We start from the raw sequence: 13187 nt of genomic DNA, 5'->3' as shown, positions 1-13187 counted from the left end.
TCTGCGAGTCAGTAGGTCTGAGCTCTGGTCCTGGCTTCACCACTCATCACTGTGAGGCTTTGGGGAAGACACTGGGCGATCCTGAGCCTCTGTCTTCTCCTCTCTAAAATGGGAGTAATTCCTATATTGTTCACCTTAAGTAGAATCACGGGCATTAAAATGTCTTTGAAAGGGAAAGGAACTGTACCAATGGGCAGGATAAATGACTGATGTTGTCTTTAATTGTAACTGTTAGGCCTTCTTCCCAGACCGTGGTGCCAAGGTTGGCAATCTGACTGCCAAGTCTTGGAAAGCCTCTGAGGTGAGAATATTCGGGTTTATAACATTGGTCACGGTGGAACGGGAAGGAGTGCGAGCTTGGAGCAAGAGACCTGGCATACAATTCCGAATCTGCTACCGCCCTGCTCTGTGGCTTCAGGCAAATTCCTGCTCTCCCAACTCTGTGTCCTCATTGTAAAGTGTAGCTGACGATTATCAGGACCCCTGCCCTATCTGCTGGGAAAGTACTTTGAGGCTCCGTGCACACCCCTCGGCTGGCTGACTAGTCAGTCCCCCTCACTAGGCTCAGTGCCAAAAAGTTATGGGAAGGGGGGCTGGGGATAGCAGCAGCCCAGAGCAGGGGGGAGGCCACGATGGGGTGGGTACTAGCCCTGGCTCTCAAAGCCACTCACTGGGAGGACTGGGGCCAGCCTCTGCCCCTTCTGCACCTCAGTTCCCAGGCCTGTAAAATGGGGATAACCAGGCCTGCCTGTAATCACTATGAGAACACGCAGAGACTGGAAATGGACTCAACAGGCAGGGTTGAGGGGTAATGCAACTTCTTATTTATTAATATAAAACAACAAAAATGATAAAGCTCATATCTGCAACTGTTCAGATCTTTGTTATAAGGTCTTGGTCATTTTATCTGGACTGGCCGTGACCTTCAGCTCCGGGGTCTGGGCTAGGAAGACGTTCCAGTGACCTGCATGGAGAAAAGAGGAAGAGCTGTGTGTGGGTGTGCAGAGTATGTACGTGTAAGGTGTGTGTGTGGTGTGTGCGTCTGTAGACATGTGTACAACTGAGGCAGGGTGACTGGGGTGGGGAAAACTTGGGACAAGGAGGACCGGGTAGCCTGGGTTTGAAGTCCACAGAGGGGAAGGAGATGGGGACCCCATCCTGCCCCATAATCCCAAGGGTTCTGGCACAGGAGCCCACCTTCAACCTGACACCTGTCGGTGACCCTCCCCTCTGTGACTTCCTCCCCACCCACCTGGGTCTATCTTCCTCAGGGTGGTAGGGAGTAAGCCGGGGGCCTCTGTAGGAACGTGGTTAGGAGGTTTCAGTGGGAGAGGTTCCAGTAGAGCGGCTACGCAGCACCAGGATTTAGGGGCTCAGAGTCCCCTCTGACAGCCCTGTCTCCCTTGCCTCAAGACCAGATCCAGCTGGCTCTGCTTCACCTTCCCACTCCCGAGCTCTCGAGCGCCTGAGTTGGGAAATCTCTGGCCCAGACACCCACTGGATTCCTGTGCCGGGAACTGACGTCTGTGGCTGACAGCACCCCCCTCCCGGCACCAGCAGCCTGGAACTCCCCAGGAGGCCCCAGCTTCTAGCCCGACTCTCTTCCCAGGCCCCCGTCTTCAGCCCAGGGTCCCACCTTCGTGGGTGCCGGTGAGCAGCCGGAAGTTCTGTGCCTCTTTCTGGAAGTCTTGCTTCCTGACTTTCTTGATCTGAATCAAGTGGAAGATTCCTGAGGGCAAAGACAAGGGCATGAGCAGGAAAGGGAGGGTGTGTGGTCAGTGAAACAGGGTGACTTAGACACAGGACAGACTCAGTCACCTCCCTTCCCTCCCCTATTCTGACCAGACACCAAATCCTGTGGACTCAGTTTCCTCAATATTTTGAATCTGTTCACCCTATCCCTCAGTGTCACCCTTCCTCTCTGGGCCCCATCGCGTCTTACCTGGGTCACTACCCTAGACTTCTGACCTTTAACCCCTCCTCTCATCTGTGATCCTGGCTGCAGGCATTGGAAAACATGCCTGTTACCTTGTCACCCCCTCCTTCCATGACCCTGCTCCTCTCACCATCATCCTGTGCTCACACCCCTCACCTGTCAACAACACAGAGGGGCAAGGAGGAAAGGAGGGAGGGAGGGAGGGAAGCTGCCAGGCCTGCAGGGTCTGATCAGTCTTTTTTTTTCTGGACATAGAATGTATGATAAAAATCAACAGGTGATTTGCTTCAGACACCAAAGCACTACAGGTGTCAGGGTTGTAGGCTCCCTTTCAGCTCGAGGCTCAGTTCACCTCATCCCTTGCCTGTGCTCCAGCCCTAACCAACTCCTTGAGGTCCCTGAAGGGGTCAAGCCTTCCCATTTGCCATCCCCTCTGCCAAACTCCGTCTTCTGTTGCCACAGGTGAACTTCTCATCCTCCTAGCCTTACCTGGGAAGTCTTCCTGATTCTCCCTCCTCCCTTAAATAGTTATAATTTTCTCCTTGGGTTACCCACAGCTCTTGGCTTCTGTTTGTGATTGTTCCTATTTCTAATGTGCTATCATTGTGTCTGTTCTTGCCTCTTCCACCAGACTGGGGATAGAGAGGACTCTCTTCTTGGGTTCCCTGAACCTGGTCCACATTAGGCATGCTGAATGAATGAACGAATGAATCCCTGGATGGATGGATAAGCAAATATATGTGTACCCTCTCTAGGCCAGGCCCTGAGGGGGAATGAGGTATTAACTGGATCTCCTGATGTTTGTATCCCCCAGGGAGCTGGCCACAGGCACCACACATGGTGCAAAACCCTGAGCACTTGGGCCATGAGGTCGCGCCAGCTGTTACCACCAGGGGCTGTGGCCAGAAAGAACAGATGTGACAGCAAGGCCTCTGCTAGGCCAGTACCACCCTCAAGAAAACCAAGAACTGGCCTTGCTTATGGGAATCCGGGTGGGATCCCACCTAGGGGCACAGACTGCTCTGGTCCTGGAACTGAGCTCCAAGAAGCTGGGAATGCCCAGCACTGTGCTCAGGCCCCCCGCCCAGGTGCCAGGGAGAGAATATGGGAGAGACTTGCTCCAGAGGCCCGGGCTACATCACAAGTATGAGATGGGGATGGGTCCTGGTGCCCCAGCCTGCCACTGCACAAACCCCCAAACACAAATTGGAGAAGTGACTGGGAGGAGGGAGGTCTCCACGCTGTCACTTGTAAATCGTGATTGAAAGGTCTGGGCTCTTGAGCCTAGAAGCAAGATCTTGTCTGAGGGTCATGGTTGTGCCTTTTGACCTGTGAAGGGTGTGCCAGGCCTGAGAGTGGCTGAACTCTGTGTCCCAGGCGGAGGGGTAGTGGTGGCTGAGTTCCAAGAGACGGGACAGGCTCGGCTTACTGAAGAAGCTTCTCGAGCAGAGCCATTCCTAGAACGGCAAGTGAACCACCTGTCTGGAGGTAGGGAGGGGCTGAGTGCAGTCAGGGGCTGGAGTCCATCAGGGAGGCTAACAGAGGGCCTTCCTTCCCTAGGTCGGGGGAGGAATTGAGAACCTTGAGGTTCCTTCTACTCCTGAAATGCTAGAATTGAAAAATCCTTAACACTAAGCCAGTTCTCTGCTCAGACTCTGGGCCTGGGGCCGGCCCTACTCTGGTGTGGCCTCAGCCCAGTTTCTAGCTCACTTTGTCTCCAGGTCAATTCTCCTCTTCCTCTCCTGGCCCCAAGGCCTGCTGTTTCCACTTGTCTGGGTGAGGAAACAGTAACGGTCTCCCACTGACAATCGGCCCTTGGGAGAGTTTGTTTTGACTTTCTCTGTCTGGGGCAGGGAGGGAATGGGGTGGGGTGCTGATGGGGTATTTCAGCCACCCAGGGGCTTAGGAGGTGGTGGGGTGGGCAGGTTTGCTAGTGAGAGGGTGGCAGGGCCTGGCATTGTGAAATTGAAGAGTCCTTCCTACTTCTACCTTTTCACTGTGTCCCTGGTAATGAGATTTGGCCTTGAGCTATGACCTCCCCCTCTCTCTGCCATCCTGCGCCTTCCTCAGGTCCTCCCCTAAAAGCATAAGGTCACCTTTGTGGAGGTGGCACTGGGGACAGTAAAACCTGGGTTTGAATCTTTGCTTTACTGTTTAAACTGTGTGATTTTGAGCAAGTCATTTTACCTCTCAGACTCAGTTTTCTTATCTGCAAAATGGGGAATTAATATAATACATACCCTTCAGGTTTCTTATGTCTGTGAACTGCACACATTATACATAGTACCTGCTACTCACCAGTCACAGAGCGCCGGACATATAAGCACGGGCTCTGGAGCCAGAGTTTGAGGCTGTCGCTGCAGTGTGCCCCCCTTGCCTTTTTACATCCTGTCCAGCCCAGGCCCACCCTCCATGAAGGTTTTCCTGACCAGCTCGACTCCCAGGGAGCTCCTGCAAGCCATGAGGTCCTGAGGACAGAGGCTTGGCCTGTTACTCTCTGTGATGCCAGAGCGGGTGGGAGGATAAACTTGCAACCCCACCTGTCCAGGGACTGATGGACTCCCAAGGCTCAGAGCAACCATACGATTACTGAACCTCCTTAGCCTCTGGTCAAGTCCCCTCCCTGCCCTTGCTTACAAACTTCCATGAATGGAACTTGCTCCCTCCCTTCCACTGCAGGAAGACTTTCAGGTTGAGAAGGCACTTCCTCTCATTTAAGGGAAACCTGCTTCTCTGCCATTCTAACCCTACTGATGAGGTAGGATGAGGAGGATGCAGACATTTTTAGCACTTATTATGAGGTCAGGGGTGGTACCTATGTCATTTCACTTAAGCATCTCAAGCCCCTTCTCCCCCATTCACAGAAGAGAAATTTGAGGCCCAGAGAGGTCAAGTGATTGCCCAAGGCCACACAGCTAAGAAATGGCAGAGCCGGGATTCAAACCTAGGTCTGTCTGATTCCAAAGCCCCTGCTTGTTGTTTTGACCCTTGTGGCCACTCAGAGCACAACTGCTCCCTCTGCCTGGGACAGTCCTTCAGAGCCATGAAGCCAGCGGTCCTGTTGCCCTGAGTCTTCTCTTCTCCAGGCTGAACAGCTCCGCTTTCTCGGTCCATTCCTCCCACGGCAGGGGGCGGAGTAGAGCAGGGAAGGAGCCGCATCTGACGTCACAAGACCTGGGCTCTAGCTCCTCCACTTACTGGCTGTGTGGCCTTGGGCCAGGTACTTCACCTCTCTGAGCCTCAGTTTCCTCATCTGTAAAATGGGGATAATAATACCTAACTCTCAGGATCGTTGAGGATCGAATGAGATGATGAACGTGAAAGCACTTTGTAAATTTCAAAGTGCTTCACACATTGGTTGTTATTATCATTGTCATCACTCCCTCTTCCACCCCCCACTCCCCCCACCTCCCCGCTGTCAGCCAACCACACCAGTAGAGAAAAGTGACCTTAGAACTAATTCCCAATTAAAGGTTTAATTTGTTTTACTCTATCCAGGGGATTTATGTTTAACAAGAAGAGCCCCAAAGCTGAATTCTCAGCAATTCCCTTCTCTTAACCTTCAGCTGGTGATAGAAGCAGCCTGCTGAACAGGGTAAGTTTCTCACAGAATGAGAAATATGTCGACTTACCTTAGAGGGCTAGGATCCACCATAAAGGAAAGGCTAGATGAGACTAGCCTTGAGGATTTGAGGATGCCGTGAGGGCCCTCCTGCCTGAAAAGATCTCTCCTCCCAGTCTGCTGAAATTCTACCAATCGACAGCTCTTTGTTTCACCCGGGTAAGCATAACTCTGCCCTGGCTCCTCACGAAGTGTAACAACCCCTTTCCCCCAGGAGAGGGAGCACTTCAAGGCCCTGACATCTCAGAGTGGGTGAGAGTATCTCAACTGTCAGAGTCGCTGTCTCCCTCTATCTTGGAATCTGAGACTCAGAGCTGGAAGATGACCTGAGGCAGGTCTTCTTGGGCCAGAGGCACTTAATCAATTCCCTTAACACCCCTGGGAGGGGGCGGCTGGAGCACGGGAAGGGGGACAGGCCAGAGTGGGAATGGGCCAGTGCTCACCTTTTACCAGCTTCCAGAGGTAGATCTCCACCTGCTCAGAGGCCTCACGCTCGAGGGCAAAGCGACGCAGGTTGTCCGGGCTTGGGGATACTGACGTGTGGACGAGAACTCGGCCCGATGCCTTCGGACACTTGGTGGCACTGATCTCACTGTGGCCAGGGTCTGCCTTATCCTCTGGGAGAGACAAGGAGCTGTGAACGCTCTGTCTCCCCACTCCTGGTAGCCCAGGAAGAGGGACCACTGGTATGACATCCCCCCCAGGGTCATTAGGGTCCTTGGGAAAGTTCTGGTGCCCCTGGGAAGACAAGGAGATCTCTGGGGAACAGAGAGCGGCCCTCTCGCCTATTCTCCTCCCATTGACTAGCATGTCAGAAAACTTCTCACCCTTCAGGGCCCAGTTCATCTTCCACCTCCTCCAGACAGCCCACCTGGAACAGCTTATTTCACCCTACCTCCCACCCATAGCTTGTTAACCCTTCTTATGCCTCTCACTCATGCCCTTAGTTCTATGCTGCCTTGCATTGCCTTGTAACTGTTTCATGTGGGTATGTTTTCTCTCTAAAATAAACCCACAGGGGGAAAGGCGGGAATCCTATTCTTCAAGTCTTTTGAGTCACTCACATCACCAAACACAGGCTCACAGTGAACACACACAGAAGAAAAGGTTTGGAAGAGGTTGAGGCACTGATGGTAGTAATGATGATGGAGTGTGATACGGAATAAGTGGTGATAAGTGTGAGGATGGTGACTGTAGTGGTGGTGGTAGGGGTGATGGGGTGGGGTGGGGATGGCGGTAATGTTTGTTTCTGGATCCTGCAAAGTGGATCCAGTCCTAAAGCCTTGACATGCTGGAATTTCAGGGACATTCCCCAGAACTTTCCATGTATCAATACTCCCTGATTGTCTTTCAGGGACTGAAAGACTAAATCCCTACATATCTCCCCACCTTCTAGACTTTTGCTAGTTATGAAGACCTTTGAGGTATCCAGCTAAAAGCTGTAAGCTGTCTCAATATCTTTAGGGGGAAATGGAGTAGGATCTGAGGGTGAGCCCAAGACCATGTGTGTTTGTGAAGGAGCCCAGCAGCAAGCCACAGCCATTCTCACAGAGAATTCAAGAGAATTCCTGGGTGGTCCAGTGGTTAGGACCCTGCGTTTTCACTGCTGGGGGCCTGGGGTCAACTCCTGGTTGGGGAACTAAGATCCTACAAACTGTGCAGTGCAGCAAAAAAAAAAAAAAAAAAAAGAGGAAATGTATTTTAAAATAAAGGAAAAAAAAAAAAGGAATTCCCTGGCTGTCTAGTGGTTAGGACTCTACGCTTCTACTGCTGTGGGCCTGGGTTTGGTCCCTGGTTGGAGAACTAAGATTTTGCAAGCCGCATGCATGGCCAAATAAATAAAAAGAATTCAAGTTGAACCTTCATCCGTCATCCCATCATGCTTCTCCCTCACCTTGCCCATCCTGTTTATTAGTCTATAAGTAATTGTTATCCCTTATGTCTAGGTATTGATTTGCAATTCATAAAGCACTTTCATCAACTCTATATCTAAGGCTCAGAAAGGTAAAGTAACCTGTCTTTGCCTAGAAGAGTAAGTTAGGTAGATAAGTATGTCAGGGAGCAAGCCCATGCAAACTCACATCTCCTGACAGCAAATTCTGGAGCAGGTGGAGACTTAGGATAATAATAGCCACTCAGCTATCTCATTTGTGAAATAACTGAGATGGAAGAATTAAGTAAACTCTATGAAATCATAGTACAGTACTGGGCGCACAGTCGGTTCTCAGCGTTTCCTTCCTGTTTCCTCCCCGTTCTCCTCCTTTCAGTTTTGCTAGCCAGCCCTGTCAGAGATGTGACCAGGACAGTGCCTTCTACCCCACCTGCCTTCCTTCCAGGCTTGAGGGAATGGGCCCGCCCCTTACAACAGCTCCTGCTGACAGTCACAGACTGCTCTTCTCAATGAGATGCTCTGACGTTTTTTCCTGCACAACCATTAATCCTAGGGTCACTGTTGAAAGAACTCAGCCGGCAACTCTGGAAGCCTGACTTCTAAAAGCTTTGTTCCCCCCACCCTCTGCTGTTTCCTCCCACCCTTGGCTTTTAAAACCTTCCTGCTTATGCCTTCCACTCATGCCCTTAATCCCACATTGCCCTGCATTGCCTTAAAACTGCTCGGCTGTGTTTTCTCTCTAAAATAGACCCATAAGGTCAAGGGAAGGAATCAAGTCTTTTGAGTGACTCATACCACCAAACACAGGCTCACAATGAACGCACACAGAAGGAAAGGTTTGGGAGAGGCTGAGGTGATGGTGGCAGTAATGACGATGATGAGTGTGATACGAGAGAGGTTTTAGAAGGACTTCTAGTTCCAGCTCCACTGCTCCTTCGTTGTGTGACTTAGGAAAGTCCCTTCCCTTCTCTGGGTCTCAGTTTTCCCATATGTTGATGAGGACTGAAGGAAGACAACAATGATCAGGAGTATCGTCTTTGTGGGGATTCCCTGGCAGCCTAAGTGGTTAGCAGTAGGTGCTTTCACTGCTGTGGCCTGAGTTCAATCCCTGGTTGGGAAACTAAGATCCAGCAAGCCTCATGGCACGGCCGAAAAAAAAAAAAGGAGAGCATTGTCTTTGGAATAAGACAGACAGGGTTCATATCCCAACTCGTCACTTGCAGTTTCAGGACCTGGGACAAAGTATTTATCTTCTCATTCTGTAAAATGGAGATGAAGATGACTACCCTGTCCACTGTAGTAAGGATTGCATGCATTCATGCAAAATACCTATGTGGCACGTAATAAGTACACAATAACTGTTGACCATTCCTCTTAAAAGGAGGTTCAAAAGGGGAGGATATATGTATACCTATGGCTGATTCATGTTGAGGTTTGACAGAAAACAACGAAACTCTGTAAAGCAATTATCCTTCAATAAAAGAATATATTATTATTATTTTTTAAAAAGTCCTAATAGCCTAAGATTCTATGACTACACTGAATCCAGGACATTACTTGATTCTGTGTATGCCTGAGAGCCTCTGAATCTGTAGCACTAAATGGTTCTGTACGTCTAGTATTATATGAGTTGGGCATTTCTCACTGCTATGTTTTTGGCATTCTGTGCATCTAAAAGCCCCTGAATCCCACGACTCTGAGTCCATGCCCCATCTATCCATGCCCACATGAGATGTTCTACGTGTCTGTGCCCTGGGGAGAGAGACCCAGGCCTTGCTCTGGCCAGTGCCCTCCCCGCCCCCAGGCTCTCTTTGTACCTGGACAAATCTTGCAGCACTTCCCGGCTACTTTCTCGGGGTGCTGGCAGGGGTACTCAGTGGGGCAGATCACCCGCTGGCAGTCCTGGCGGCCGTCCTGACAGGTGCACACGATGCAGGGCAGGGGTCCGAAGGAGCGGAAGGCTGGGTGCCACACCTCCCCATGGGAGTATGTCTTCCCACCATGCACACAGGCTGGGCCAAGGAAGGCAGGAAGGGAGGAGGGTCAGTACCTTGGGCTTGGGCCGGAGTCCAATAATGGGTGGGGGTAGGTCCTTGGGGTGCCCCTGCTTCACCAGTCTGGCCCAGCCACACTGCTTGTAAAGTAGAGGCCAGGGAATAAACCAGTCCCCTGTCCCTGACATCCACCATCTCAGCACTCAGGGAAGAGGTGGGATCAGTAAGTTCTTGTTGAAGATTAAGAGACCTTCCTGCCCATCATGGGCACCTATGGTGGGGTGCGGAGGGGGGTGGCCTGATGAGAGGAGACCTGTGCTGACACTATCTGGCCATGTGAGTGCGAGCAGGTCCCGTCTGTTTTGCAGCCTCCGTGTCCCATCTGTCAGAGAGCGGCTACGGATGCCACTGTGGCTCCTCCTACTGCACCTATCAGGGTGACCTGCAGTGAGGTCTCTCTCCCTGTCTGCTGCCACAGTTGTCTCCTTGACCCCCTTCCCTGAGCCACCCCAACCATCCTCCTGCAGCCCAGCTCTGCTTCCCCCTTCCTTCATTAAAACCTTTCTTTCAATACCTCCTTATCTTGTAATAATTGATTTACATGCTGTCTCCCCTTCTAGGTTATGAGTCCCTTAAGGAAAGGGACTATTTTCATCTCTGTCTTCTCTGCCTCTCAATTCCCAGCAATGTCATGCTCAAAAGAATATTCTATGGCCTGCAGTCCTGGTTCCAGGACTGGTTCTGTGTCTAACTCAGTACTCTGAACCTCAGTGTCCTCATTTGTCAGATGGAAGTTTAGATCTAAGGTTCTATGAGTCTATCAGCCCATGGCCAAGTTGATACTGGGGAACCACTGGGTGGAGGTGCAGGGATGGGAAGTGGGAGCAGACAGGGGCCCCCTTTCCCACCTCAGGGTCTGCAGAGGCTCTGGTTCCCACCTTTCTTATGTTTCTCCTTCAGAACAATCTTGACCGTGGTGCTGCCTGCCTCCTTTGGTCGGAAGTGGCGAGGGATGAAGCCCAAAGGGGCGCTGGGCCCAGTGGGGGACGGAGTGCTCAGGTCTCTCTTTCTCCCGCTGTCCCCTGAACACGGATCCTGGGAATGTCTCTGCAAAGGGCAGGAAGGATGATCACTGACAGTCCACTGCCAGTGCAGAAGCAGAAAAACAGGCTGCAGTGAGAGGCCTGAAGGTGGCCCTTGTGACCGGGCATAGGATCTAGGCAGAAGGAAGATCTGATGGGGTCAAAGACACTCCTAGGCAACGAATCTTTGAAAATTCTCAGAAGTCAGTGGTTTGAAAGTCTAGCCTCCACTGAGCCCTTCTTCAGCTGGCAGTGCCAGAACCTTGGGGCTGAGGTGAGCAGAGGGGGCTGAGGTCTTGATCTGAAAAGTGTAAGTGATCAGGGACCCGGAGAACTTAATATTTAAGGAACAGAGTGAGGATGAGCATCAGAAAATTCTTTGTCTGAGAAGATTTAGGTGATGGGACAGGGAATGGACCTCCAAAGATCCCACCTGACTGCAGAATCCCCCAGGTGAGAGGACTGAGGGCAGGTCCTGTCCAGAGATGACGGAATTTAGGAGCCCTTTTTCTTAATGCAACACCCCAAAACCCCACACCATCAGATTAGGTCTTGAGAGGGTTGGCAGTGGGAGCAAAGCATATGTGAGACAGCTGTGAAACAGAGCAGGAGCTTCCTGGTCCAAAAATTGGGGATTGAGAAAGGAGCAAGTGGGCTGGGGGCAGGGGTGGAGTTTATCACCCCCTCACTGACACTGAGTCACGTTCCTTCTTCTGCAGCCCCTTCCTGACTGTAAAATCTCTGAGACAGTCCTTCAGTGTCTGGACTGAGCCCACAGGAGTTCCCAGAGTGAAAACTATGTCCTGGGCCCCAGCACAGGCCAAGGAACACAGGAGGTACCCAGAAGGAATGGAAGAGCCCAGCACCCCTATATGACTTCCCCACATCATCCAGCAGTTCAGTGAATAGCTGAAACTACTTACTGGAACTAAGTCTGGTGGGTTTCACTTAGCTGCCTCCTATGACAAGGACAGGGGCTTCCCAGGTGGCGCTTGTGGTAAAGAACCTGCCTGCCAATGCCGGAGATATAAGACACACAGGTTCAATCCCTGGGTCAGGAAGATCCCCTGGAGGAGGGCATGGCAACTCCAGTATTCTTGCCTGGAGAATCCCAAGGACAGAGGAGCCTGGCAGGCTACAGTCCATGGGGTTGCAAAGAGTTGGACACAGCTGAAGCGACAGCATACGCACACCCGTGGCAGGGACGGGGAGGGAGGTGGGTGGCATGGTCAAGACCCCCTAGAGAAGGCCCAGCCTGGGAAGGGGGTGAGCTGGCAGAGGAGAAGGGAGAGCTCATTATTTCAGACCCCTGGGGAATCTCTGGGGAGAGGAGTCCCGCTTCAAGTGTGCCAGGGTCCAGGTGACCCAGGCTGAAAGCGCAGGTGGAGCTGTTCAGAGGGGAGGCGTAGCGCCGCTGGTGGACAGGGACGTGAGCCAGTGGAAGCCCATTCTCCCGGCTCTTTTCTCTCTGATCAGAGAGAGTCAGGCAGTTTAACCCATCTGAACGCTAGACCAAGATGGAGAGGGGTCAAGACGGAGCTGGAAAGGTGAGGCAGCCCCAGAGAACTGGTACCTTAGGAGCAGGATGGAAGGCCGGCCCAAGTCAGAGTCCACTCCCTCAGAAGGCATGCTGCCCAGAGGCAGCCTGCATAAGGACAGACACAGGCTCTGAACAGGACACCGTCAGAATTTTCCAGGAGGGAAATCAGGATGCTTGAGGCCTGCCTCTGCCCTGTGTGGTGTTTTTGTTTTTTTCCCCAGACCCCTCCTTCCTCACCAGCCCCTATGGGAGCCGTAATGGAAGCCTAAAGAGGAACCTAAAATCTGGTGGTGGCTAATGGAGCCAACACAGGGGACAAATGAGACATGAAGACGATAACTGGGATTGCCTGCTCCACAGTAAAAGGCGATTCAGGCCCAGGATACCAGCCCCCTCGTCGCCCCCTCCCCACCCTTTCCAAAAAGCTGTGCGCTCACCACCCCTCGGTATGACTGCGTGGTGTCCTCCTCAGCCGACTTCTCACCGGACCCATCTAGAAACCCAAAAGGAAGTCCGGTCAGCCGCTACCTCCTCAACCTTCCTGGCCGGAGCCCTGCGGGCCTCCCCACCTCTAGGCTCTGCCCCTCCAAAGCCTGGTGCTACTCCTGCAGCTCCCATACCAGTAGCACCCTTGGCCCCATGGCTTCTCATTACACGTCTCTTCACCTTCGGGTTGATGCAGTCCCTACAACTGAACTGCAGACTGTATCTCCATGCTGGCCTGTTGGTCATTTAAGACTGAACCCCTTGCCTAGGCCAGAGCATGTCATTCAGTGCTCATCTCGGATGGTATAGGGGCTGCAAATCCCACCCCGACAGCCTGCTTAGCGGCGGTCCCCCAGCAGCCTCTCAGCCCAGCCACACCTGAAGTCACCAGGCTTGGCTTACACTATACACTCCCTGGCTGCCCTTAGCCCCTCTGTCGCTCCCACTGGAACAGCCTAGGACTCCTCCATCCTCTACCCGCCTGGGCCCCAGCACTTAAAACCCTTTGAAGTCCAGCAGCTTCCTAGAGCCCTCCTTCCCCCTGCCTCACATACAGTCTGGCTGCCACTGAGCAATCTGGATTCAAAGACCCAGAACACGGGAAACAGACCACTTGCTAGAAATCACCAAGTGCAG

The 13187-nt window shown here is 52.3% G+C and overlaps 1 protein-coding gene across 5 annotated transcripts in view; it reads right to left on the bottom strand.

Moving 5' to 3' along the window:
• Positions 1-801: 801 nt before the first annotated feature.
• Positions 802-13187, bottom strand: part of CHRDL2 (chordin like 2) — a 34405-nt gene continuing 22019 nt past the window's right edge. The window contains exons 6-12 of one of the 5 annotated variants that reach the window (XM_020879866.2): positions 12503-12558; positions 10382-10550; positions 9267-9461; positions 6002-6175; positions 5135-5189; positions 1637-1729; positions 802-964 (exon numbers count right to left, since the gene is read on the bottom strand). In XM_020879866.2, coding sequence (XP_020735525.2) covers positions 904-964; positions 1637-1729; positions 5135-5189; positions 6002-6175; positions 9267-9461; positions 10382-10550; positions 12503-12558 — 803 coding nt within the window. In that variant the 3' untranslated portion in view covers positions 802-903. The remainder of the gene's footprint in view (positions 965-1636; positions 1730-5134; positions 5190-6001; positions 6176-9266; positions 9462-10381; positions 10551-12502; positions 12559-13187) is intronic. The other 4 variants (XM_070473256.1, XM_020879867.2, XM_070473257.1 and 1 more) reach the window with 4 other exon arrangements.

This window comes from Odocoileus virginianus, chromosome 10 (genome assembly GCF_023699985.2).
Source record: "Odocoileus virginianus isolate 20LAN1187 ecotype Illinois chromosome 10, Ovbor_1.2, whole genome shotgun sequence".
Classification (NCBI taxonomy): domain Eukaryota; kingdom Metazoa; phylum Chordata; class Mammalia; order Artiodactyla; family Cervidae; genus Odocoileus; species Odocoileus virginianus.
Note: the sequence above shows the minus strand (reverse complement) of the source record. Positions and strands in the feature narration are given on the sequence as shown.